The sequence below is a fragment of the Coregonus clupeaformis genome, chromosome 16 (assembly GCF_020615455.1).
Source record: "Coregonus clupeaformis isolate EN_2021a chromosome 16, ASM2061545v1, whole genome shotgun sequence".
NCBI lineage: Eukaryota > Metazoa > Chordata > Actinopteri > Salmoniformes > Salmonidae > Coregonus > Coregonus clupeaformis.
Genome location: NC_059207.1, coordinates 56,960,070 through 56,987,556, shown reverse-complemented (window position 1 = coordinate 56,987,556; position 27,487 = coordinate 56,960,070). Strand labels below are relative to the sequence as shown.

The following is a 27,487-nucleotide window of genomic DNA, read 5'->3' as shown; positions in this document are numbered from 1 at the left end:
AGACTGTTGAAATGAATTAGGCCTACTCAAAATAGCCTGAATTAGCCTACTTTCAGCAGCATACAAATAGTTTTAATTAAAATGAAAGTAGCAAGCTATCAAAGTTAACCTCCGGTCTTCCTAATATTCACGCTCTCCCTCTCAAACCGAACAGGACAGCAGTAGTCTGCGTGCACCAGTGTTTAAAAAAAAAAACTAATCAAAAATTATTTTCAGAAGAAGCCTTTGACTCGCCTCCTGAACTGCCACCTTGCACAGCACAGCCATTGGTTAGACAGCACACAAAGGTTTCGATCAGCAAGAGCAGAGCAGGGTTCTTGATTGGAATATCCATTGCAGTGTATCCTAGTTTTATTTACACCATCAGAGCAGCACAAAACACTCAGGAAGTTAATTTCCTTACAAATAGAACTTTGCCCTGTGCTTCTCCAAGCATGCATTTCGTATAGCCTAGGCCTATAAACTATGGATAATTTGATTGAGATTATATAATCGTTATATAATAAGCATCTAATTCTAAAACAGATTAAATATCATTTAATCAATTACAAATTACAGGACACCAAAAAAATATTCTAAACCCTCCCTGCGACTGAAATTTAAAAAGCATGGTCCGAGTCCCTCCCCCATTTTTCTCCATGTCCCTGTTCCGTAAATCTCTAACTGTCCCTTATTACCCTAGAGAATCTGGATCAAGGGTGGTCTACTGTATTGTGTTATATAAGTGGGTTACGATATGGTATAGCAGGATAATATACCCTGTCTGAATGACAATAACACTGCCCACCAGAAAATGCATCTGCTGGCTAATTATTTAAGTCCTTTCTCTTACAGGAATATCGCGTTTGCATTTTGCAACCTCATATGCAACACAGTCAAAATGATATCTCATCTCATTCAACGCGCACACATCTTGTAAAACATAACCCTTTACCTTAACAATGTCCCTTTTAAAACTGCATTTTAAAACGGTTTCGCAGGAAAAAAAAGTAACATGGCGGTGGGACATTAGCATAGATTCCCTTGAAAAGCAGCCCTGCAGTAGAGTCAAAGCGAGCTGTCTGGCTCTGTGTAGTCTTCTCCAGTCCTCCAGGGGTCCTGCCTGTGTCTGTTTCAACTTAGTTAACATCCACCTCCGACCCTTATCTGTTCAGGCCGTCTCCTTGTCCACCTTCCACAGCTGCTCCTTCACCTCGGTGGGCAGGGTGTTGAAAAGGTCCTCCTCTACCACCAGGCCGCTCCTCTTCAGCTGCCTGCACTCCCCCAGCTCCACGGGCAGACACTCCAGCCTGTTCCCCCTCAGCTCCAGCTGGGTCAGCCCCGTCAGCTCCCCGAAGCGCGACGGCAGAGATGTCAGGCAGTTGTTCCCCAGATTCAGAGTACGGAGCTTCTTACACTGGAACAGCTCGTTGGGCAGGGTCTCGATCTAAATGGGGTAAGAGGTAGAAAAAAGGGAGAAGTAGGATAGAGAGATAGTATCAGGTGGATATGTGACACAAACACTACAATGTGTAAAACTGTCATTATCAGACAAAACACCAGGTGTTAAACCTCCTAGTCATAACAGACTAAGAAAACATAAACAAATAAATGAAACCCAAATCACAGTGTTAATGCGATTTGATTCACAGTTCTCAGATAAGTAAACACATTCCTCAGAAATAATTCATCCAGAATAAATTGTATTTAAAACCCTCAGAAATGTTTAGTCCAACAAACCAAAGCTGAAAACGAAAGAACTCACTCTGTTGGCTGTGACTGCCAGGTACTGGAGGTTCTGCAGGTACCCCACGTCTGCTGGGATGTAGGTGAGGTTGTTGTGGCTCAGGTCCAGGAAGCGTAGCTTACGACAGTAGAAAAGCTGACTGGGGATCTTATCGATCTTGTTCCTGTTCAGATAGAGCCTCTCCATGTTGTTGAGGGTGCCGATCTGGATGGGAATGTAGGCAATCTGGTTGTACCAGAGTTTAAGGCAGACTAGACGGTGCAGGTGCTGGAAGCTGATGATCTCCTCGATGGTCTTCAGGTTGTTGTCCTTCAATGATGACAATAATAATACATTTTATTCATACTTTTCAAAACATCCAGGGCCAGTTTCCCAGACACAGATTAAGCTTAGTCCTAGACTAAAAAACAATTCCAAATGAGAATCTCCATTGAGCATGTTTTTTAGACCAGGACTAGACTTAGTGTCCGGGAAACCAAAGTCACTTTACATAATAAAATCAGCAAGATGAATAAAAACAAGACAATCGCATAATAAAATGTGTGAGAACATGTAAAAGTACACTGATTGTAACAAACAGCAATTACAAATTACCTTGAGGTCAATCTCCTGCAGGTTGTGCAGGCTGAAGATGGAGTGTGGGATGCGCTCAAGATCACAGCGTATCAGCTCTAGTTCAGTCAGGTTCACCATCTTCTTCAGGCTGTTGAGAACAATCAGCTTGGTGCCCTCGTTGTTAACAGACAGCTTCTGGAGGTGCACCCCCACGTCCGTCACCACCTGAGGTAGCTTGGTCAAGTTGCTCTTCAGCCGGAGGACCTTAATAATAAATGCATTTAATTATAGCATTAGAGAAAACTCAAAGCTCTACATACATAAGGTGAAAGAAATACAAGGCAGTTAAAATAACAATAGTAGGTGCTAAAAAAGGCCTCACGGATAAGGACTATCGATGAGTGTGCTAGTCTGTGAAAGTGCATTTTACCTTGAGCCTCTTCAGCTCCCGTAGCCCATCAATAACAATATATCGGTTGTTCTCTGCACTCAGGTTCCCCGTCAGGTGCAGCTCGCTCAGGTTCTTCAAACTATAGATCCACAGAGGGATCTCCTTGATGTCCGTGAACTTGATGTGGAGGGACTTAAGGTTCTCCCTGAGGAAGGCCAGGGCCGGAGCCTCGATCTTAGCCGGGGTGTGGTACAGCCACATCTCCTTCAGGTTGACCAGCTGGGCGATGATGGGAGGGATGGTGATGTCTGGGATGAGCTCCAGCTTCAGCACCTAGAATAATATCAATAATAACAAAAGTAATACATTTGGGCTGAAAGGCCGATACCTAAGCCCAATAAACTGAAGTGACACAGACAAGAGCACTGTGCGAGTTTCTCTCTTCTTTTAAGATATCATCTAATTATTCCCACACACCTGCAACAAGCCGACTCAGATGTGAAAGTGCTTTTCCTAAATTGTACAACAAATCACAAAGTTGCTACAGTGTGGGCATTAAAAAATAGACAAAACAAAGGCACAGACAACAAGGAACACAGGTAATTCTACACAAACTACCTCCAGCTCTATCAGATCAAACACTGTGTCTGGGATGCCGCTCAGCATGAACAGGTGCAGCTCCAGCTTCTCCTGGGAGTTATTGGTGATCCTCTGCCTCAGTTTGTCCAGAGTCCACTCGTTGTTCAGGTTGAGCTGCCGCAGCTTGTTCTCGCTCACTTCAGACAAGAAGACGGCAAAGCGTTTGGAGTACAGTGGATCGTACTGGTCGATCATGTGCAGCATGAAAGCAAAGTCATTCTTTACGTCCGGTATGTCGCTGTAACTGCTCTCCTCTCGTATCGACTCGAAGGAGTATTTCTTCAGCGAGCGCCGTAGCATCCAACAGAGGGTATACATGCAAATTAAGCCGTAAACCCCCACTAAGCTGATGTAGACACAGGCTAGGATTTTAAACAGCGTGGCCAGAGGATGAGCACAATGATACATGCTGTACCCCGTGAGGCTCTCTATATCCACACTACAGTCCACGCTGAACTGAATATTGTGCACATAATACCCTGTATAGCAGATAATCAAAATGAACTTAATGACTTTGATAATAGTCTGTCGGATGTAGAGCCTGTACACAATGTCTCCCTCTTCCACGTGTATGCGGAACTTCTTCACTTTTTCGAACAAGGCCTTTGCCTGTTCACCTTCTTTCTTATCCAGGACCCCTGTCTCAGTGCGATCCACAATACCCTGCTCCAGGCGAGACTTTGTCCTTTGGAGCATGGGGACGCTAGCCTCCACATCCTCGCTGATACACGACACCTTCTTATCCATTGAGCCATTCATCTTCATCGGCTTGGGGTCGCTCTCCTCCACCACCGTCTCAGACAGAGCCCTGGTGGTCCAGGGAGAGTCAAAACACTTCAGGAGAATCGACACAAAGTGCTCCAGTTTGGAGCTAGTCCGGGGGAACTTGAACCAGAAGTTACTGCAAGCCAGGAAGATGAGGGTGTGGAGTAGCACCAGGTAGGGGAAGTACTTGGCGAACCAGTGCAGGCGGTTCTCGTAGCAGACGGAGTCTACATAGTTGTACTGGTGGCGATCCAGGTTGTATTGGATCCCTTTGGGCTCCAACAACAGCGGGGCTGACAGGGTGGCGTTGAAATACCTCCTGCAGGTCTGGTTGACCACCCACTTGCAGGGCAGGCAGATCATCTTGTCCTGGGTGACCTGTAGAGTGAAACGAGAGCATTTTAGATACATCGAAAATAATAAAGTAAGCATTTCATTGTACGGTGTACATTACGCTGTATCCTGTGCATATAACAATACAATTGAATTAGAATTGTAACAGGAGCTAGACAAAAAGAAGATCAAGTACATAGAAAAAAAGGGAATGTCCGCTCACTGACCTGCAGCGTTCCCCCGAACACGGCGATCATGAGCATGACTATGGAGATGTAGTCAGTGAAGACGTCCCACCATGGCTTCAGGATACGGTAGGCCGGCTGACAGTCTACAAAGTAACGCAGCTCAGTGATGGGGATCATGGTTTACCTGGGAAGAGGAGAGTAGTATGACATACAGCTGTGTTTGAAAATGCGCACTTGCGTTCACCCGTTCTTTCAACGGTGAACTTCCAAGAACACCTGAGAGAGCATACTGTCTAGTATGGAGAATGCCCAGTGCTTAAAATCCGTTAACATTTAAAACGTACTTCGACGGGACTAACCTAAACAGGAAACCGCATCATCACGTAGCCAGCTAGCTACATTTGTTTACACAGAATCTTTCTCCTCAGTACTTGTTAGTGAATTAAGCTAACACCAACCAGAATAATAATTTTATGTGGGGTCCTCCTCTCACACATTGCTTGGTCTGCTGCTACATCGTTGTGGACGTATGACAGGTAACTATAATTTAAAATAAGCTATTTTGCTTACTGTTTAAGAATGATAAATAGGCAGAATATTGGTGTTTCACTGTGAATCTAACATTGCATTAGTTCTGCTGGTGTTTTATTTCTAATGAGCAGGCTTTCAGTGCTAAATTCATAACATCCATGCATATGATGTTCAAGACAGCTTGGTTTTATATTCACCTTATGCATTAATAACTAATATTGATTGGAGTGATGATGCAATATAACTAGATTAGAAGGCCTAGGCTACTTCATCCTAATGTAAACTACGTGTAAATGCATTGGATACAAAACAAACACATTATAAAGGAGAACGTGTCCAATTTAATTATATGCATGCATATCAAACAGGAATTACATTAAATAATTACACCATTGTAATATTATGAATGCATTTCTCTCTCCTTGCAAGGAATTAGACAGATTAACTGCAGCCCCCAGATACCCAAACCTCAAAACCAGAACCGTGGGGAGACATCAACGCTTGTCATTTTTTATAAATATTATCACTTTTATTTGTTTTCCTGTATCTGTGCATGAATCCTTAGAACACAGTCCATTGTACAAGAGAAGTCATCCCCAAGTGAGGGACATCTCAAGGAGATGAACCTCCAACATTTAAAAGCTTGTTCAGTACATGAGGGCAAATTTTGTCATGACAGCCAATTATTATTATTTATTATTATTTTGTTACACAGGACAGGAGTTTAGAGGTTTTTGTTCCAGCCCTTCACTAACACCTCAATCAACTAATTCTCGTTTAACTTCTAGACCACGAATAGTTGAATAAGGTGTTTGTGCAGGGCAGGAATAAAAACTTGCACCTGGGACAGAATTCACTGTATTTTAGAATGAGCTTCATAAGTTACATGATAGCGAATAAAATGTGTGGATCTACTGTGATCTAATGTAGTGATGTTGCACACTGCTGAAATTAACTCCAGGGATAGTGTGATTTTACGGCAGGTTTCCAAGGTCTTTACATGTGTCTGGGTGTTAGGGTGGGATGTGCTTCAACCTGAGGAGAACAGAGCAGAAACATAAAGGGTGGAGAAATTAACATTACTGCTCAAATTTCAGTGCTGGGGTGTATTAATTCTGCCGATTCTGTTGCAAAACGTTTCTTAAATGGAAGCAAACGGAACAAAACGGGGCGGAACCTACCCGAATTTGTCCAATAGAAACTCTCGTTTTAGTTTGGACTCATGATCACACCCCTAGTTCAAGTTGCTTAGAAACACAACTACCTTTACTAATGTGCAATGGTTTTGTAAACAGTTTTGCATATTCATAGGCTTGATCAAGTTGTCACCGATTTACTTTTAGTTGATCATTTCATAATTCAACAAATGTTCTTTATATGCAAATGGTGCAACACAAGAGGGGAGAGGAAAATGACAAGAAGAAAGTCAGCTAATGTTAGGTAAACAGACACTACATGCATGTATTGAACGATCATGAAAGAATGCAAAAATAACTTGGCTGGCTAGCAAGCCTAGATGAATCAGTTGTGGTTCACAACTTTTGTCCTGCCAAGCCAATGCCATGGGGTGAAAAGAAAGCATAAGTTGCCATCTGTCCCTGAAAACAAATGGGCAAAAAACAATTTGCTACATTTGTCATTAGCTGGCTAGCAAGTATACCAATTCAGGATTTAAAAAACTGTCTGGATCTTGACATTTGACACATTGCTGACTTTACGATTAGTTAGTTTAGTTGCTCATCTCTAAACAGCTGATAAGCAGGACGAGCAGTGATGCCAACTTAGCAATTTTGTTGCTAGATTTAGCAACTTTTCAGACTACCCTGCCAACTTTTTTTTCAAACAGTACCTAGCAACAAATTTAGCTACTTTAAACATTTTATTTGGAACTTTTAGCAACTTTTGAAAAGTGACTCAAACGCTAAAATGCACGCATTTTCCCTCTAAATGACACAAAAACTCTCTGTCACAACACACGTGCCTGCTGCAAAAGTGCATTGAGAGTGACGTCAGCAGCAGGCGCTCAGCTCGTGCACAGGCAGCAGCAGGCCAGCCAAGCAGCACAACAACCTGTAGAGAGCTGGAGAGAGATGCCTAGCGCACACATCATTATTTGGGTTAAGTTGCTTGTTCAATAAGATAGCATATATATACCTTGTTATTAGCTTGTACCTATAATTGTTGATCAGTTAGGTAGCATGTTAACTAACTACCAATACACTGCTTAAAACTATAATTGTTCAGAATGCGTAGATTTACTAGTTAATAAGAAAATTAATAAAATAGAATTGTTCAATAATGTGTTATTTGTAATTGTTCAATAATTCAATGTGTTGTTTAAAAATAAAAATATCTGATCATATAAAATGTGTTGTGTTTATATTACTTTTACAAATAAAAATGTGATAATAATAAAAACAAATCTAAACTAACAAATGTTAAATCATATTTGTTGACCAGGTTTGGCCAGTCAATTTGAGTAACGTTATCGTGTATTCTACGTAATGACACAGTTTTATGTTATTACGTAATGACATCACAACGTCATTTAGCAACAAATCGACCTGTCTCTAGCCACTTCCCCTGAAAATTAGTTGGCAACACTGAGGAGATCACCTGCTAGCTACCTATGACGTCCGACGAGCTAACTATCTTGGCTAGCAGGCTGATAAACACCAGTGACGCAACATTTAAATTCAAAATTCATATGAAAGTAATTTGTTGAACATTTGTTGAATAAAAACGTAATACTTACATTTTACAAAGTTATTCCTTAATGCTCTGGAAATTGATTTTCGCTGCGTCGCAAGGTGTTATGGGATAGCCTCCCTGGTGAAGGGAACAAAAAAGTATGCTCCCACGCGTGCTTTGTTATCCAGACCTGCCAAGTACGCTTATGGAACTTCCGGTAAACTAAGTCCATACTTGCCTTTTCACATACTTACTTTTGGAATCGTACTTGAAAAATGACAGTTGACGTCCGTACTTGCTATACGCTCTAAATAGAACACAAGTATGAATTTTGAAACACAGCCTGTTTCATGATCTGTTCAAGTTCAAAGTTATCTTATGATCAAATTACAGAATATCAAGAAACTTTCTGAAATACTTGCCATTTATAATGGTGGGCTCCACCTCCAATACAATAACAAAAATATGGAAAGCCCCTATTATGCCATAACAAATAATAATGGCATATGGAACATATAGATTAGCTACTGCAATGAATAACAGGCTACATTCTTTTAGCAATTTAACACTCAACTCAATGAAGACTACCATAGCATTCTATGTTGAATGAATGTGATGTGTACTAAATATCCTATAGTGGCAGCAGCATAAATCAATGGCATCATGTTAGGTCATCCATCAGAAAATACTAAATGGATCATTTGAAAGGTGTATCAATGAAATGAAAAGACTGACAATCACGTGCATGTTCTGACACCTGAATCTCTGATGCATTACACTGGGGTTTGCTTTGCTATTGATTTCACCATTGTTAAACAGGTCCAATTAATCTAGCTCCCATAGGGCAGGTATTGGACAGCATCTTCATTACCCTGGCAAACACACACTATGTCTCAGAAGACCAAAGTCAGTTTAGCAGTAATCTAATTTTCTAATTTATAAGTGGTTAGATTAGTCATTTAAGTGTGTGGTCCACCTTGTAAATCACTTCAATTATGAAGAAAGAAACACTGACACCTTGACCAAACTGACCCCGCGTGTGCCATTGTGCACATGTTGATTTTGTCTTTCCCCACCAGACGCATTCAAGACACGGAGGTTAAAATCCCAAAACCAACTATATTAATTTGGGGAGAGGTCAAAAGACACATGAAACACTCATGGACATTTAGCTAGCTTGCTGTTGCTAGCTAATTTGTCCTGGGAGATAAACATTGGGTTGTTATTTTAACTGAAATGCATATGGTTCTTTTTTTTTTTGCTGGATCTTTGTAGAATTCTGACCCTATTTGAGTCACAAAATCATGTGTTGTCTACTCCGACAATTAATCCACAGATAAAAAGGGAAATCTAGTTAGTTTTTAGTTTGTTTTCTTTGATTAGTCTCTCCTCGTTCATATTTTATTCACCCACGTGGGTTAGTATGCTCGTGAAAACCAATGAGTAGATGGGAGAAGCGGGACTTGCAGCGCGTCAAGCATCTGAAATAGAACCAAGTTCTATTTTAGCGCCTGGCTATGGAGAAGCCTGCTGACGCGTGCGAGCAGTTTGGTTGAAATGATCGAATAACATGTATGAGTACATTTATTTTGTAGTCTAGCTAGTCTATCCTATATGCCCAGTATTCCATATTTTAAAATAACAAAACTAACAAAATCTGGAATAAATTACAGTAGAACATTAAGTCTCCATTTGTGAAAAGCGTACAAAATATGTCTTCTCTATTTAGGGCTAGGCCTAGAACTCAAAATCTTGAAAAGTTCCATAACAGACAGGCTGAGAAACCTCAGACATTTTACCATGTGCGCCCCCCACCCCTCCTCCCTCTGTCACTCACGTGCCACACCCTTCCAGAACATTATCTTCACAACCGTAACACTTCTATAGAGGAATCTTCCGTTTTGGCTCGTCTGGTCCAAACACAAACCAAAAGCACGACAACCACCTTGCTCTCTATTCTTAGTCGTTTCTGATAATAAAACCCAGGGCATTGTCTCCAGTGGCCTTGAGGAACGCTCCAACGACCTTCAGGAGGAGATCCTGTTTACCTTAGAGGAGGAGGCAGCGCTGGCTGTCTCCAGCCCGTCTCACAGTAGGCCTAACACTGTCTCCTACCCTTGGCTGTCTCCCTGCTTGGAGAAACATTTGTCTGTACCCTGGCCCTCACCTAATGGCCCTTCTCCTCTCTGGATGGTCATTAGACTAGGCTATATTTTCAGGAACATGTTATTTAGTTGTTTAGAACCTGTTCCAAAATGACTGCTGCAACGTTGCCAATAAATAATAAAGTACATACAATGCTGTAGGATTGAAGAAACGTTTTTGGAACATATTCTAAAGAACAAATTCCTGAGAATGTAGGGTACCATCCCTGCCCCTCATCACTTGGCACTCATCTGTTCAGCGAGGAAGACAGACAGAACAGACTTCCTGTGGAGATGAGAAGTCTGATGCCTGCCTGGCCCCACCACAGACTAGCCCAGCACAGTCGGACCTCCCATATAAGTCTACTCCCACACACAACATCACCACAATTCAGCCCAATTCACCCTATTATGAGACCAGACATCCCATTAGAGTGCTGATAAAAAGCACTGAGTGGTAAGACTTCTTTCTACAGGGCCATTAGAACCTAAATTAATCAGCACTCGGTGAGGGACTCGTAGCCAAATATATGACTCAACTTCGTATTCTTGTGTAAAACAAAGTACACAAGCATTCTGATAAGAGTACAGAGAATAGAAAACCAAGTAAATAAATAAAGAATGTCTAGAGGACATCTCTGGGAGATTAGCCTGATTTATGTGAATTGTGCAGGTATCAAAACATCTGATGCTCTTACCACAGTGGTGGTAGTGCAGTGTTATCTGTCCTCCAGTGCTTGGTGGATATCCCACTCGGTGTGTTCCCAGCAATCCTCATGAGCCCAGGTCTCTTTTATCTCCATAGGAATGGGTGGGTGGCTGATCTGAAAACAAAAGGAAAAGAGAAGCGAAGAATAATTAGGACTAGCAAGCAACTCTTTCATGATGTCTGGTCTTGTAGTACTGGGGTTAGCTACCGTATGCAAGTAAATTCATACCTATCAGACAAACTCACTAGCAAACAGACTTGCAATAATTATACTTGTGTATAACACGAATAGCTTAAGCTTACATAAATCGAACATCCCATTCCTTAATACTTTTTTTTAAGCACTTGAAGGGTGACACTAACGTCACATGACATAGCTAACAGTAGTTTATTCAGTAGTCTGATGATGTTAGATGAAGTTTGCAAAATCGGACAAAAATGATACAAGTAACGTTATAGTCTCACAAAATTCTAAAGACAAATGCAATTTCTACGGTGAAATAATAGCTAGCTAGCCTTTGTCTTGTCATTAAATTAATGGCAAAGCTAGCTTAGCTAACATCACCATGCTAGCTGGCCAAGTCATGCCAGATAAAACCGGTCTTTCGCATTGTTCTATCTGTGGGTCTATTGTGCGCAGACCATTGTGAAGTTCAACTGCTAGCTAGCTATAATCGACTGACAATTAGCCAGTGTTTGACGTTATCATAATAATCATATTAGTGATAGCTTGCATCACATTAGTTAACTACTACTGCAGCTAAAATAGCTAAGATGGTTATCTAGTTGGATAACTTAGCTTTCTAACTGAGATTTGTCAGCATGTTAGCTAGCTAGCATAGCCAGCACACTAACGTTACATTGACCGGCATTAGTACAAACAACTCCAGAGAATTAAGGCCTGTGTTGACTATCGTTTTAGCTAACTAGAGTCTATTTACTAGAAAACTTACTCAGTTTAGCTCCCCCACAGGCTAACAGAAATACATTTTGGTGTGGGGGTAGCTTGTCTTCTGTTCATCTGTTGTCTTTAACAGAGCACTACAGCCTGCACCTATGCCAGTTTCCTATAGGTGGCACTAGTACGCTTTTTGTTGGTTGTCACACCGTAGAAGAAGAAACATCTGCTTCTCTAGGAAATGCTCTATGATTATGTTTTGAGATGATCATAACCAGCGATACGGAGGAGGAATGGAGGGGAAAAGAGAGGCAGAGGAGGTCTAAGAGAGAGAGAGGAATAGTGAAAATGTATGCACCCACTAACTGTAAGTCGCTCTGGATAAGAGCGTCTGCTAAATGACTAAAATGTAAATGTAAAGAGAGTGAGATTGAGTCGGGGGAAAATGGCGGGAAAAGGGAGATGGTTTGTTAAAGAAGAATGGTAGAAAGTATAAGCAGAGTGAGCTGAAGACAGGAGGAGAGAGGGATGGGAAAAAGTGTGGTAAAGGCAGAGCCTCGTAAATGGCGTCCCTTGAGAAAGCAAGAAACAGATGTATGTCAGGAGAAGTGCAGTATTATCATAAGGAGAAGTATACTTAGATGATGGAGGTGGAATGGAGGGAAAAAGAGAGGCAGAGGAGGTCTAAGCGAGAGAGGGAGGAAGAATGAGGGTGAAGTATCAGAGGTGGTAGGTGTGGTGAAGTACACGGAGCCTGAGGCTTGCACAGAGTGTCAGGATAAAGATGAGTCTGACAGTAGAGTAGGAGTGACGTTTTTGGAAAGAGTGGGCCCTTGCCTTTTGGCTGATCCATTTGTGGTTTCAGGTTGGGTGAAAAAAGCGTTGGGTATAGTGGAATCGGTGAGGGTAACCAGAAGTGGTCTAGTGATAATTGTTTGTGTTTCTGTTGGTCAGAGGGAGAAGGCGCTCAGAGTTAAACAAATGGGGGAAAGAATTGTGAATTGGTTCGCTCTCAAGAAAAGGGCGCCATTGAAAGGAGTGATTACTGTTTGTGATGCTTGTCGTTTGGTGAGACGCAAACAGGGTGGCGTGAGTGGTGAAACAGAATAGTTATTGTCTGTTCTTTTGAGTTTTGATGTTGAGTCTTTGCCCGACAAAGTGATGTTAGGATATATAAGTTATCCTGTAAGAGTTTTTGTGCCGAATACGTTACGTTGTTACAGGTTTCAAGCTTATGGGCATGTGGCAGTAGCGTGTAGGAGGGAGGTTCCTAGGTGTGAGAAGTGTGCATGAAGGGCATGAGACAAAGGAATGTGTAGCATTGGGGAAAGTAGTGGTATGTGTTAATTGTAGGGGTGCCAATGGGGCTGGGGATCAGAGATGTCCCATGCAAGAGAGGCAGGTTGAGGATTCCAGGTTTATAGTAGTGCAGAAGTTGTCATATGATGAGGCAGTGAAGAAAGTAGAGGAAGATGGGTCAAGGGGGAGGGATCCTGAGAAGAGTGGTGTGAGTAGTAGAACTGTACCAGTACAGAGGGATAGGCCAAGAAGTGATATATGTTTCAGTAAGATTGGATTTTTAGCATTTATAGCAATGGTTATCAACTGTACTGCAGGGATGGAACGTAAGTGGCAGAAAATTGAGGTTGTGGTGGCAGCTGCAGAGAGGTATTTGAGTGTGCGAGACTTGACATCAGAAGAGTTCCACGGTGTGTTAAGTGGTGGTGTCCCATCCTTTCAGGTTGTTGGCCTGAGGTAGGATTAAATATATTTAAATAGTGGAGTAGGGTGGTGTTATTTTATTAATATTATTATTATTCTATTTTTTTGTGAGTGTAGTGTTAGATGGTAGGGTATATATATATATATACAGTGAGGAAAAAAGTATTTGATCCCCTGCTGATTTTGTACGTTTGCCCACTGACAAAGAAATGATCAGTCTATAATTTTAATGGTAGGTTTATTTGAACAGTGAGAGACAGAATAACAACAACAAAATCCAGAAAAACGCATGTCAAAAATATTATAAATTGTTTTGCATTTTAATGAGGGAAATAAGTATTTGACCCCTCTGCAAAACATTACTTAGTACTTGGTGGCAAAACCCTTGTTGGCAATCACAGAGGTCAGACGTTTCTTGTAGTTGGCCACCAGGTTTGCACACATCTCAGGAGGTATTTTGTTCCACTGCTCTTTGCAGATCTTCTCCAAGTCATTAAGGTTTCGAGGCTGACGTTTGGCAACTCAAACCTTCAGCTCCCTCCACATACTTTCTATGGGATTAAGGTCTGGAGACTGGCTAGGCCACTCCAGGACCTTAATGTGCTTCTTCTTGAGCCACTCCTTTGTTGCCTTGGCTGTGTGTTTTGGGTCATTGTCATGCTGGAATACCCATCCACGACCCATTTTCAATGCCCTGGCTGAGGGAAGGAGGCTCTCACCCAAGATTTGACGGTACATGGCCCTGTCCATCGTCCCTTTGATGCAGTGAAGTTGTCCTGTCCCCTTAGCAGAAAAACACCCCCAAAGCATAATGTTTCCACCTCCATGTTTGAAGGTGGGGATGGTGTTCTTGGGGTCATAGGCAGTATTCCTCCTCCTCCAAACACAGCGAGTTGAGTTGATGCCAAAGAGCTCGATTTTGTTCTCATCTGACCACAACACTTTCACCCAGTACTCCTCTGAATCATTCAGATGTTCATTGGCAAACTTCAGACGGGCCTGTATATGTGCTCTCTTGAGCAGGGGGACCTTGCGAGCGCTGCAGGATTTCAGTCCTTCACAGCGTAGTGTGTTACCAATTGTTTTCTTGGTGACTATGGTCCCAGCTGCCTTGAGATCATTGACAAGATCCTCCCGTGTAGTTCTGGGCTGATTCCTCACCGTTCTCATGATCATTGCAACTCCACAAGGTGAGATCTTGCATGGAGCCCCAGGCCGAGGGAGATTGACAGTTCTTTTGTGTTTCTTCCATTTGCGAATAATCGCACCAACTGTTGTCACCTTCTCACCAAGCTGCTTGGCGATGGTCTTGTAACCCATTCCAGCCTTGTGTAGGTCTACAATCTTGTCCCTGACATCCTTGGAGAGCTCTTTGTTCTTGGCCATGGTGGAGAGTTTGGAATCTGATTGATTGATTGCTTCTGTGGACAGGTGTCTTTTATACAGGTAACAAGCTGAGATTAGGAGCACTCCCTTGTGTGCTCCTAATCTCAGCTCGTTACCTGTATAAAACACACCTGGGAGCCAGAAATCATTCTGATTGAGAGGGGGTCAAATACTTATTTCCCTCATTAAAATGAAAATCAATTTATAAAATTTTTGACATGCGTTTTTCCTGATTTTTTTGTTGTTATTCTGTCTCTCACTGTTCAAATAAACCTACCATTAAAATTATAGACTCATTTCTTTGTCAGTGGGCAAACGTACAAAATCAGCAGGGGATCAAATACTTTTTTCCCTCACTGTATATATATACAGTGGGGGAAAAAAGTATTTAGTCAGCCACCAATTGTGCAAGTTCTCCCACTTAAAAAGATGAGAGAGGCCTGTAATTTTCGTCATAGGTACACGTCAACTATGACAGACAAAATGAGAAAAAAAATCCTGAAAATCACATTGTAGGATTTTTAATGAATTTATTTGCAAATTATGGTGGAAAAAAAGTATTTGGTCAATAACAAAAGTTTCTCAATACTTTGTTATTTACCCTTTGTTGGCAATGACACAGGTCAAACGTTTTCTGTAAGTCTTCACAAGGTTTTCACACACTGTTGCTGGTATTTTGGCCCATTCCTCCATGCAGATCTCCTCTAGAGCAGTGATGTTTTGGGGCTGTCGCTGGGCAACACGGACTTTCAACTCTCTCCAAAGATTTTCTATGGGGTTGAGATCTGGAGACTGGCTAGGCCACTCCAGGACCTTGAAATGCTTCTTACGAAGCCACTCCTTCGTTGCCCGGGCGGTGTGTTTGGGATCATTGTCATGCTGAAAGACCCAGCCACGTTTCATCTTCAATGCCCTTGCTGATGGAAAGAGGTTTTCACTCAAAATCTCACAATATATTGCCCCATTCATTCTTTCCTTTATACGGATCAGTCGTCCTGGTCCCTTTGCAGAAAAACAGCCCCAAAGCATGATGTTTCCACCCCCATGCTTCACAGTAGGTATGGTGTTCTTTGGATGCAACTCAGCATTCTTTGTCCTCCAAACACGACGAGTTGAGTTTTTACCAAAAAGTTCTATTTTGGTTTCATCTGACCATATGACATTCTCCCAATCCTCTTCTGGATCATCCAAATGCACTCTAGCAAACTTCAGACGGGCCTGGACATGTACTGGCTTAAGCAGGGGGAAACGTCTGGCACTGCAGGATTTGAGTCCCTGGCGGCGTAGTGTGTTACTGATGGTAGGCTTTGTTACTTTGGTCCCAGCTCTCTGCAGGTCATTCACTAGGTCCCCCCGTGTGGTTCTGGGATTTTTGCTCACCGTTCTTGTGATCATTTTGACCCCACGGGGTGAGATCTTGCGTGGAGCCCCAGATCAAGGGAGATTATCAGTGGTCTTGTATGTCTTCCATTTCCTAATAATTGCTCCCACAGTTGATTTCTTCAAACCAAGCTGCTTACCTATTGCAGATTCAGTCTTCCCAGCCTGGTGCAGGTCTACAATTTTGTTTCTGGTGTCCTTTGACAGCTCTTTGGTCTTGGACATAGTGGAGTTTGGAGTGTGACTGTTTGAGGTTGTGGACAGGTGTCTTTTATACTGATAACAAGTTCAAACAGGTGCCATTAATACAGGTACCGAGTGGAGGACAGAGGAGCCTCTTAAAGAAGAAGTTACAGGTCTGTGACACCCAGAAATCTTGCTTGTTTGTAGGTGACCAAATACTTATTTTCCACCATAATTTGCAAATAAATTCATAAAAAATCCTACAAATTTTCTCAATTTGTCTGTCATAGTTGACGTGTACCTATGATGAAAATTACAGGCCTCTCTCATCTTTTTAAGTGGGAGAACTTGCACAATTGGTGGCTGACTAAATACTTTTTTTAAAACAAGTATTTGATACACTGCCGATTTTGCAGGTTTTCCTACTTACAAAGCATGTAGAGGTCTTTTGTGCAAGTCTACAATTTTATCCCTGATGTCCTTACACAGCTCTCTGGTCTTGGCCATTGTGGAGAGGTTGGAGTCTGTTTGATTGAGTGTGTGGACAGGTGTCTTTTATACAGGTAACGAGTTCAAACAGGTGCAGTTAATACAGGTAATGAGTGGAGAACAGGAGGGCTTCTTAAAGAAAAACTAACAGTTCTGTGAAAGCCGGAATTCTTACTGGTTGGTAGGTGATCAAATACTTATGGCATGCAATAAAATGCAAATTAATTACTTAAAAATCATACAATGTGATTTTCTGGATTTTTGTTTTAGATTCCGTCTCTCACAGTTGAAGTGTACCTATGATAAAAATTACAGACCTCTACATGCTTTGTAAGTAGGAAAACCTGCAAAATCGGCAGTGTATCAAATACTTGTTCTCCCCACTGTATATATATATTTTCAAGCAAAGTATAAGGGAGTTGTACTCCAGTATAGTAGGTGGCGGTAATGCAACATTTATTGGATGCCAACCGCCGTTAAACCTCATCGAAGAAGAAGACGTAGCCTCATAACCAGCGAGCTAACCACGTTTTTAGCTGGCAACAATGCTGTCACTGAACAATTTGCGGATTATTTGCACATCACAGGCTCTTCAGCATTCACCCAAATTATTGGCGAACAGACAATGCGTATCTAAGGCTTCGCTATGCAACAACTCCCACCTTCACTAGCAGTAAGGGCACGAGGCACAACAACAACAAGATGAAACATGTCAATTCACTGCAAAGGACTTTCTGCACAGCTTCTGTGAAGCAGAACTGTTGGAACTGTGGACAGTCTGTTGAACAAACTCCAGCCTTCTAATGTTTATATTGTAACTTTGTCCAGCCTCCAAATGAGGGAGCATCCTTCTTCCAGATGATGGATTGGTGAGTGATCATATCGCATTTCTAACGCATAAACTATGTTTGTGCACACACACACACGCACACAACCTAGTCCATCCTGGTCTCATAGACTAGACGTAACATAGTAAATGTAAATCCGGGACACTCAAATTAGTATGATATGTTATGTTTGGTATAGTTACATAAGAGATATATATATATATATATATATATATATATATATATATATATATATATATATATACAGTGGGGAAAAAAAGTATTTAGTCAGCCACCAATTGTGCAAGTTCTCCCACTTAAAAAGATGAGAGAGGCCTGTAATTTTCATCATAGGTACAACTAGGAAAAAAAATCCAGAAAATCACATTGTAGGATTTTTAATGAATTTATTTGCAAATTATGGTGGAAAATAAGTATTTGGTCACCTACAAACAAGCAAGATTTCTGGCTCTCACAGACCTGTAACTTCTTCTTTAAGAGGCTCCTCTGTCCTCCACTCATTACCTGTATTAATGGCACCTTTTTGAACTTGTTATCAGTATAAAAGACACCTGTCCACAACCTCAAACAGTCACACTCCAAACTCCACTATGGCCAAGACCAAAGAACTGTCAAAGGACACCAGAAACAAAATTGTAGACCTGCATCAGGCTGGGAAGACTGAATCTGCAATAGGTAAGCAGCTTGGTTTGAAGAAATCAACTGTGGGAGCAATTATTAGGAAATGGAAGACATACAAGACCACTGATAATCTCCCTCGATCTGGGGTTCCACGCAAGATCTCACCCCGTGGGGTCAAAATTATCACAAGAACGATGAGCAAAAATCCCAGAACCACGCGGGGGGACCTAGTGAATGACCTGCAGAGAGCTGGGACCAAAGTAACAAAGCCTACCATCAGTAACACACTACGCCGCCAGGGACTCAAATCCTGCAGTGCCAGACGTGTCCCCCTGCTTAAGCCAGTACATGTCCAGGCCCGTCTGAAGTTTGCTAGAGTGCATTTGGATGATCCAGAAGAGGATTGGGAGAATGTCATATGGTCAGATGAAGTGTTGCCCAGCCACAGCCCCAAAACATCACTGCTCTAGAGGAGATCTGCATGGAGGAATGGGCCAAAATACCAGCAACAGTGTGTGAAAACCTTGTGAAGACTTACAGAAAACGTTTGACCTGTGTCATTGCCAACAAAGGGTATATAACAAAGTATTTAGAAACTTTTGTTATTGACCAAATACTTATTTTCCACCATAATTTGCAAATAAATTCATAAAAAATCCTAAAATGGGAATTTCTGGATTTTTTCCCCTCATTTTGTCTGTCATAGTTGACGTGTACCTATGATGAAAATTACAGGTCTCTCTCATCTTTTTAAGTGGGAGAACTTGCACAATTGGTGGCTGACTAAATACTTTTTTCCCCACTGTATATAATATACACAGTATCTCACAAAAGTGAGTACACCCCTCACATTTCTGTAAATACTTGAGTATATCTTTTCATGTGACAACACTGAAGAAATGACACTTTGCTACAATGTAAAGTAGTGAGTGTACAGCTTGTATAACAGTGTACATTTGCTGTCCCCTCAAAATAACTCAACACACAGCCATTAATGTCTAAACCGCTGGCAACAAAAGTGAGTACACCCCTAAGTGAAAATGTCCAAATTGTGCCCAATTAGCCATTTTCCCTCCCATGTGTCATGTGACTCGTTAGTGTTACGAGGTCTCAGGTGTGAATGGGGAGCAGGGGTGTTAAATTTGGTGTCATCGCTCTCACACTCCCTCATACTGGTCACTGGAAGTTCAACATGGCACCTCATGGCAAAGAACTCTCTGAGGATCTGAAAAAAAGAATTGTTGCTCTACATAAAGATGGCCTGGCCTATAAGAAGATTGCCAAGACCCTGAAACTGAGCTGCAGCACGGTGGCCAAGACCATACAGCGGTTTAACAGGACCGGTTCCACTCAGAACAGGCCTCGCCATGGTCGACCAAAGAAGTTGAGTGCACGTGCTCAGCGTCAAATCCAGGGGTTGTCTTTGGGAAATAGACGTATGAGTGCTGCCAGCATTGCTGCATAGGTTGAAGGGGTGGGGGGTCAGCCTGTCAGTGCTCAGACCATAAGCCGCACACTGCATCAAATTGGTCTACATGGCTGTCGTCCCAGAAGGAAGCCTCTTCTAAAGATGATTCACAAGAAAGCCCGCAAACAGTTTGCTGAAGACAAGCAGACTAAGGACATGGATTACTGGAACCATGTCCTGTGGTCTGATGAGACCAAGATAAACTTATTTGGTTCAGATGGTGTCAAGCGTGTGTGGCGGCAACCAGGTGAGGAGTACAAAGACAAGTGTGTCTTGCCTACAGTCAAGCATGGTGGTGGGCGTGTCATGGTCTGGGGCTGCATGAGTGCTGCCGGCACTGGGGAGCTACAGTTCATTGAGGGAACCATGAATGCCAACATGTACTGTGACATACTGAAGCAGAGCATGATCCCCTCCCTTCGGAGAATGGGCCGCAGGGCAGTATTCCAACATGATAACGACCCAAAACACACATCCAAGACGACCACTGCCTTGCTAAAGAAGCTGAGGGTAAAGCTGATGGACTGGCCAAGCATGTCTCCAGACCTAAACCCTATTGAGCATCTTTGTGGCATCCTCAAATGGAAGGTGGAGGAGTGCAAGGTCTCTAACATCCAACAGCTCCGTGATGTCGTCATGGAGGAGTGGAAGAGGACTCCAGTGGCAACCTGTGAAGCTCTGGTGAACTCCATGCCCAAGAGGGTTAAGGCAGTGCTGGAAAATTATGGTGGCCACACAAAACATTGACAGTTTGGGTCCAATTTGGACATTTTCACTTAGGGGTGTACTCACTTTTGTTGCCAGCGGTTTAGACATTAATGGCTGTGTGTTGAGTTATTTTGAGGGGACAGCAAATTTACACTGTTATACAAGCTGTACACTCACTACTTTACATTGTTGCGCAGAGTGTCATTTCTTCAGTGTTGTCACGTGAAAAGATATACTCAAATATATACACAAATGTGAGGGGTGTACTCACTTTTGTGAGATACTGTGTGTGTGTGTATGTATATATATATATATATATATATATATATATATATATATATAGTGCCCTGCAAAAGTATTAATTCCCCATGGCATTTTTCCTATTTTGTTGCATTACATCCTGTAATTTAAATGGATTTGGATTTCATGTAATGGACATACACAAAATAGTCCAAATTGGTGAAGTGAAATGAAAAAAAGAACTTGTTTCAAAAAATTCTAAAAAATAAATAACGGAAAAGTGGTGCGTGCATATGTATTCACCTCCTTTGCTATGAAGCTCTTAAATAAGATCTGGTGCAACCAATTACCTTCAGAAGTCACATAATTAGTTAAATAAAGTCCACCTGTGTGCAATCTAAGTGTCACATAATCTCAGTATATATACACCTGTTCTGAAAGGACCCAGAGTCTGCAACACCACTAAGCAAGGGGCACCATGAAGACCAAGGAGCTCTCCAAACAGGTCAGGGACAAAGTTATGGAGAAGTAACCAGGTGGCGAATCGCATCTCTGCATGTCTGGCAGACATATCAGTGTGGATGACGGATCACCACCTCAAGCTGAACCTCGGCAAGACGGAGCTGCTCTTCCTCCCGCGGAAGGACTGCCCGTTCCATGATCTCACAATCACGGTTGACAACTCCGTTGTGTCCTCCTCCCAGAGTGCAAAGAGCCTTGGCGTGACCCTGGACAACACCCTGTTGTTCTCCGCTAACATCAAGGCGGTGACCCGATCCTGTAGGTTCATGCTCTACTTACGCAGGAAGCGGCACAGGTCCTAATCCAGGCACTTGTCATCTCCCGTCTGGATTACTGCAACTCGCTGTTGGCTGGGCTCCCTGCATGTGCCATTAAACCCCTACAACTCATCTAGAACGCCGCAGCCGGTCTGGTGTTCAACCTTCCCAAGTTCTCTCACGTCACCCCGCTCCTCCGCACACTCCACTGGCTTCCAGTTGAAGCTCGCATCTGCTACAAGACCATGGTGCTTGCCTACGGAGCTGTGAGGGGAACGGCACCTCCGTACCTTCAGGCTCTGATCAGTCCCTACACCCAAACGAGGGCATTGCGTTCATCCACCTCTGGCCTGCTGGCCCCACTACCTCTGCGGAAGCACAGTTCCCGCTCAGCCCAGTCAAAACTGTTCGCTGCTCTGGCACCCCAATGGTGGAACAAGCTCCCTCACGACTCCAGGACAGCGGAGTCACTCACCACCTTCCGGAGACACTTGAAACCCCACCTCTTTAAGGAATACCTGGGATAGGATAAAGTAAACCTTCTACCCCCGCCTTACCCCACCCCCCCAATTAAAAAAAAAAAAATCATAAGGTGAATGCACCAATTTGTAAGTCGCTCTGGATAAGAGCGTCTGCTAAATGACGAAAATGTATAAAATGTAAATGTAAGTACAGATCAGGGTTGGGTTTTAAAAAAATATCAGAAACTTTGAACATCCCCCGGAGCACCATTAAATCAAATTTTTTTTTTATTGAAAGAATATGGCACCACAACATACCTGCCAAGAGAGGGCCACCCACCAAAACTCACGGACCAGGCAAGGAGGGCATTAATCAGAGAGGCAACAAAGAGACCAAAGATAACCCTGAAGGAGCTCCACAGCGGAGGTTGGAGTATCTGTCCATAGGATGAGACTAAAATTGAGCTTTTTGGCCATCAAGGAAAAAGCTCTGTCTGGCGCAAACCCAAAACCTCTCATCACCCCGAGAACACCATCCCCACAGTGAAGCATGGTGGTGGCAGCATCATGCTGTGGGGATGTTTTTCATCGGCAGGGATTGGGAAACTGGTCAGAATTGAAGGAATGATGGATGGCGCTAAATACAGCGAAATTCTTGAGGGGAAACCTGTTTCACACTTCCAGAGATTTGAGACTGGGACGGAGGTTCACCTTCCAGCAGGACAATGACCCTAAGTATACTGCTAAAGCAACACTTGAGTGGTTTAAGGGGAAACATTTAAATGTCTTGGAATGGCCTAGTCAAAGCCCAGACCTCAATCCAATTGAGAATCTGTGGTATGGGGGTGAATAGTTATGCACGCTCAAGTTTCAGTTTTTTGTCTTATTTCTTGTTTGTTTCAAAATAAAAAATATTTTGCATTTTCGAAGAGGTAGGCATGTTGTGTAAATCAAATGATAGAAACCCCCAAATAATCAATTTTAATTCCAGGTTGTAAGGCAACAAAATAGGAAAAATGCCAAGGGGGGTGAATACTTTCGCAAGCCACTGTATGTGTGGGTGTATATATATGGCTGTATGTATGTATGTATGTATGTATGTGTGTGTGTGTGTGTGTGTGTATATATATATATATATATATTATATATACACTGCTCAAAAAAATAAAGGGAACACTAAAATAACACATCCTAGATCTGAATTAATTAAATAATCTTATTAAATACTTTTTTTTTTACATAGTTGAATGTGCTGACAACAAAATCACACAAAAATTATCAATGGAAATCTAATTTATCAACCATGGAGGTCTGGATTTGGAGTCACCCTCAAAATTTAAGTGGAAAACCACACTACAGGCTGATCCAACTTTGATGTAATGTCCTTAAAACAAGTCAAAATGAGGCTCAGTAGTGTGTGTGGCCTCCGTGCCTGTATGACCTCCCTACAACGCCTGGGCATGCTCCTGATGAGGTGGCGGATGGTCTCCTGAGGGATCTCCTCCCAGACCTGGACTAAAGCATCCGCCAACTCCTGGACAGTCTGTGGTGCAACGTGGCGTTGGTGGATGGAGCGAGACATGATGTCCCAGATGTGCTCAATTGGATTCAGGTCTGGGGAACGGGCGGTCCATAGCATCAATGCCTTCCTCTTGCAGGAACTGCTGACACACTCCAGCCACATGAGGTCTAGCATTGTCTTGCATTAGGAGGAACCCAGGGCCAACCGCACCAGCATATGGTCTCACAAGGGGTCTGAGGATCTCATCTCGGTACCTAATGGCAGTCAGGCTACCTCTGGCGAGCACATGGAGGGCTGTGCGGCCCCCCAAAGAAATGCCACCCCATACCATGACTGACCCACCGCCAGCTAAACCGGTCATGCTGGAGGATGTTGCAGGCAGCAGAACTTTTCCCATGGCGTCTCCAGACTCTGTCACATGTGCTCAGTGTGAACCTGCTTTCATCTGTGAAGAGCACAGGGCGCCAGTGGCGAATTTGCCAATCTTGGTGTTCTCTGGCAAATGCCAAACGTCCTGCACGGTGTTGGGCTGTAAGCACAACCCCCACCTGTGGACGTCAGGCCCTCATACCACCCTCATGGAGTCTGTTTCTGACCGTTTGAGCAGACACATGCACATTTGTGGCCTGCTGGAGGTCATTTTGCAGGGCTCTGGCAGTGCTCCTCCTGCTCCTCCTTGCACAAAGGCGGAGGTAGCAGTCCTGCTGCTGGGTTGTTGCCCTCCTACGGCCTCCTCCACGTCTCCTGATGTACTGGCCTGTCTCCTGGTAGCGCCTCCATGCTCTGGACACTACGCTGACAGACACAGCAAACCTTCTTGCCACAGCTCGCATTGATGTGCCATCCTGGATGAGCTGCACTACCTGAGCCACTTGTGTGGGTTGTAGACTCCGTCTCATGCTACCACTAGAGTGAAAGCACCGCCAGCATTCAAAAGTGACCAAAACATCAGCCAGGAAGCATAGGAACTGAGAAGTGGTCTGTGGTCACCACCTGCAAAACCAGTCCTTTATTGGAGGTGTCTTGCTAATTGCCTATAATTTCCACCTGTTGTCTATTCCATTTGCACAACAGCATGTGAAATGTATTGTCAATCAGTGTTGCTTCCTAAGTGGACAGTTTGATTTCACAGAAGTGTGATTGACTTGGAGTTACATTGTGTTGTTTTAAGTGTTCGCTTTATTTTTTTGAGCAGTGTATGTATATGGGTGTACACTATATATACAAAAGTATGTGGACACCCCTTCAAATTAGTGGATTCGGCTATTTCAGCTTATTCCACAACTTGGCACTGTGCTTACGCATGCTCATGGCTGTGCATAAATGTACTCAAACGTTCATATGCGCACTTTGCGTTGAAATCACACGCATGGCTTACACACACGTTTGTGCCTACGCACGGTTGATAAATGAGGCCCCTGGGCTCTCCAACCCTGTTCCCGGAGAGCTACCGGCCTGTAGATTTTCGCTCCAACCCCCCTAATCTAGCGCACATGATTCTAATGATTAGTTGAGTCAGGTTAGTTACAACTGGGGTTGGACCGAAAACCTGCAGGACGGTAGCTCTCCAGGAACAGGGTTGGAGAGCCCTAAAATAGACCCATTTTGAATTAATGTTAGCACCATTTCACTTAAGTCCCTTTTCTAAAACCAATTAAATCAATCAAATAGTATTTATGTAGCTTAACCATTTTTTAAAATTTGTCACAAAGTATTTTACATTTACCCAGCCTTGACCCCCCCACATAGCAATCAGCAGCACAAAGCCCCCATCAGTCCGTCTAGACTTTTAATTTGTTGTTTTTGTAGCATCCCAGACAGTTGGTGGAATGTTGTGTTCCCTTCAATGTCAGAAAATGAACAGTTTAAATCTGTCTTTTTATGTGACTTCCTGCTATCTGTGACAACCGGTGGAATGTTGTCTTCCCTTCCAGGTTGAATCAGTCTTTGTAAGTGACTTCCTGCTTCTATTTCAGCTGGAGCTAAAGGGCATGTACATAGAGGAGGGGATGGATACTGGGGCCAATCCTATGTTTCTTATGGAGATCAACGAAGCACTGGATGAGGAACAGAGCAAAGAAGAATTGGACAAGATAGGTGCCTCTATGAAAGGTGTGGGTTCAAAAAGTCATTTTACTCAGCCTACTTATTTTTCTTCATGAATATGTTGATTTGAATCGGCAGGAAGTGAGTTCAACAAAATTGATCAGTGTATTGTTTATTTTTCCAGTAATGGCTTTGATATGCTCACGGATGTGATTTTTGGAAATTGTACCATATTGCACTTCAATGCAAAATGTATTTACACTTTTTTTACCCCTTTTACTTGCAGAGAAATTGAAAGACTTGACTGAACAAATAGATGCATCGCTGCACAAAGGGATGTTGCCCTCAGATACTAAAGTGTTATGTTTCTCTCCCTTCTACTCACTGTTCAGTCTTCTGGTATTTATTCAGATGCTTTCAGATGTGCTTGTGAGTCACATGGTTGAACTTTCTTTTGCTTTTGCTCCATATACAGTAATTTTCCTTTTCAACAGGAGAGTTTCAAGCTGCCAAAGCACTTTTCGCCCAAATGAAATACTTTGCGAACATTGAAGACAAGGTGAAGGAAAGACTTTCTGTGCTAATGTAAACTTTGACTTTCTTTTGATGCTTCCTGGGTATTTTTAAAGTTGTTTAGAATGTATTCAATAATAATAATAATACAATTTGTATTTATTCATTATGTACAGTATTTGTTAAAGTTTCAGGTATACTAATAAATGTCAACTATTAATAGGTTACACATTGCCATAATTTGTGTGATGGATCAATTCAAAAGTCAATTATGGAGTATGTTAAAAATATACATACAGTGCTATGAAAAAGTATTTGCCCCCTTTCTAATTTTCTCTACTTTTGCATATTTGTGATACTGAATGTTATCAGATCTTCAACCAAAACCTAATATTAGATAAAGGGAACATAAGTGAACAAATAACACAACAATTACATATTTATTTCATAAACAAAGTTATGCAACACCCAATTCCCCTGTGTGAAAAAGTAATTGCCCCCTTACACTCAATAACTGGTTGTGCCACCTTTAGCTACAATGACTCCAACCAAATGCTTCCTGTAGTTGTTGATCAGTCTCTCACGTCGCTGTGGAGGAATTTTGGCCCACTCTTCCATGCAGAACTCCTTTAACTCAGTGACGTGTGGGTTTTCAAGCATGAACTGCTCGTTTCAAGTCCTGCCACAACATCTCAATTGGGATTAGGTCTGGACTTTGACTAGGCCATTCCAAAACTTCAAATGTTTTGCTTTTTAGCAATTTTCATGTAGACTTGATTGTGTGTTTTGGATCATTGTCTTGCTGCATGACCCAGCTGCGCTTCAGCTTCAGCTCACAGACGGATGGTCTGACATTCTCCTGTAGAATTCTCTTATACAGAGCAGAATTCATGGTTCCTTCTAAGGCAAGTCGTCCAGGTCCTGAGGCAGCAAAGTATCCCCAAACGATCACACCACCACCACCATGCTTGACCTTTGGTATGATGTTCTTACTGTGGAATGCAGAGTTTGGTTTTCGCCAGGCATTACTGGAACCATGTCGTCCAAAAAGTTATACTTTTGAATCTGTGAGTGGGCCAAAATTCCTCCACAGCGACGTGAGAGACTGATCAACAACTACAGGAAGCATTTGGTTGGAGTCATTGCAGCTAAAGGTGGCACAACCAGTTATTGAGTGTAAGGGGGCAATTACTTTTTCACACAGGGGAATTGGGTGTTGCATAACTTTGTTTATGAAATGGGGTTGAGACAGGGTGAGCAGGTCCGGAGGGGAATCCAAGGGAGTAGTAGAGTGGGGAATCAAGGACAGAGTAGCAGGATGACGAGACGTGGGACTGGAGACAGGGACCAGAGTCAGAGCGGGCAGAACTGTAGCGGAGAGGAAAACAGTGTCAGGCAAGGAAAACAGGCACAACAGGATCTGAATAGTAACAAACGGCTAGAACCGTAGACTGACTGAGCAGAGATTACGATCTGGCAGTGTGGAAGTGGCAGGACTGAGTATTTGTAGAGGTCTTGATTATGGAACAGCTTGCAGCTGGTGGGGATCTG

At 42.7% G+C, this 27,487-nt stretch overlaps 1 protein-coding gene and 1 long non-coding RNA gene across 5 annotated transcripts; one reads left to right on the top strand and one right to left on the bottom strand.

The window, feature by feature from the left end:
• Positions 1-317: 317 nt before the first annotated feature.
• On the bottom strand, positions 318-11,725 carry LOC121585204 (volume-regulated anion channel subunit LRRC8A). Of its 4 annotated transcripts, XM_041901641.2 has the most exons (10): positions 11,626-11,725; positions 10,662-10,787; positions 8,074-8,126; positions 7,884-7,957; positions 4,637-4,781; positions 3,291-4,454; positions 2,712-3,005; positions 2,321-2,545; positions 1,745-2,035; positions 318-1,426 (listed from the first exon to the last, which is right to left on the bottom strand). In XM_041901641.2, the coding sequence occupies exons 5-10, from the start codon at positions 4,772-4,774 to the stop codon at positions 1,151-1,153; spliced, it is 2,388 nt and encodes a 795-aa protein (XP_041757575.1). In that variant the 5' UTR covers positions 4,775-4,781; positions 7,884-7,957; positions 8,074-8,126; positions 10,662-10,787; positions 11,626-11,725; the 3' UTR covers positions 318-1,150. The 4 variants fall into 4 exon arrangements, with proteins under 4 accessions (XP_041757575.1, XP_041757574.1, XP_041757572.1 ...); XM_041901640.2 differs by lacking the exons at positions 7,884-7,957; positions 8,074-8,126 and having other exon boundaries at positions 4,637-6,163; XM_041901638.2 differs by lacking the exons at positions 7,884-7,957; positions 8,074-8,126.
• A 5,467-nt stretch (positions 11,726-17,192) lies between these two features.
• Positions 17,193-26,123, top strand: LOC121584254. Its single transcript, XR_006003686.2, has 3 exons — positions 17,193-17,599; positions 25,354-25,489; positions 25,710-26,123. It is a non-coding gene; the product is annotated as an uncharacterized LOC121584254 (long non-coding RNA).
• Positions 26,124-27,487: the final 1,364 nt, after the last annotated feature.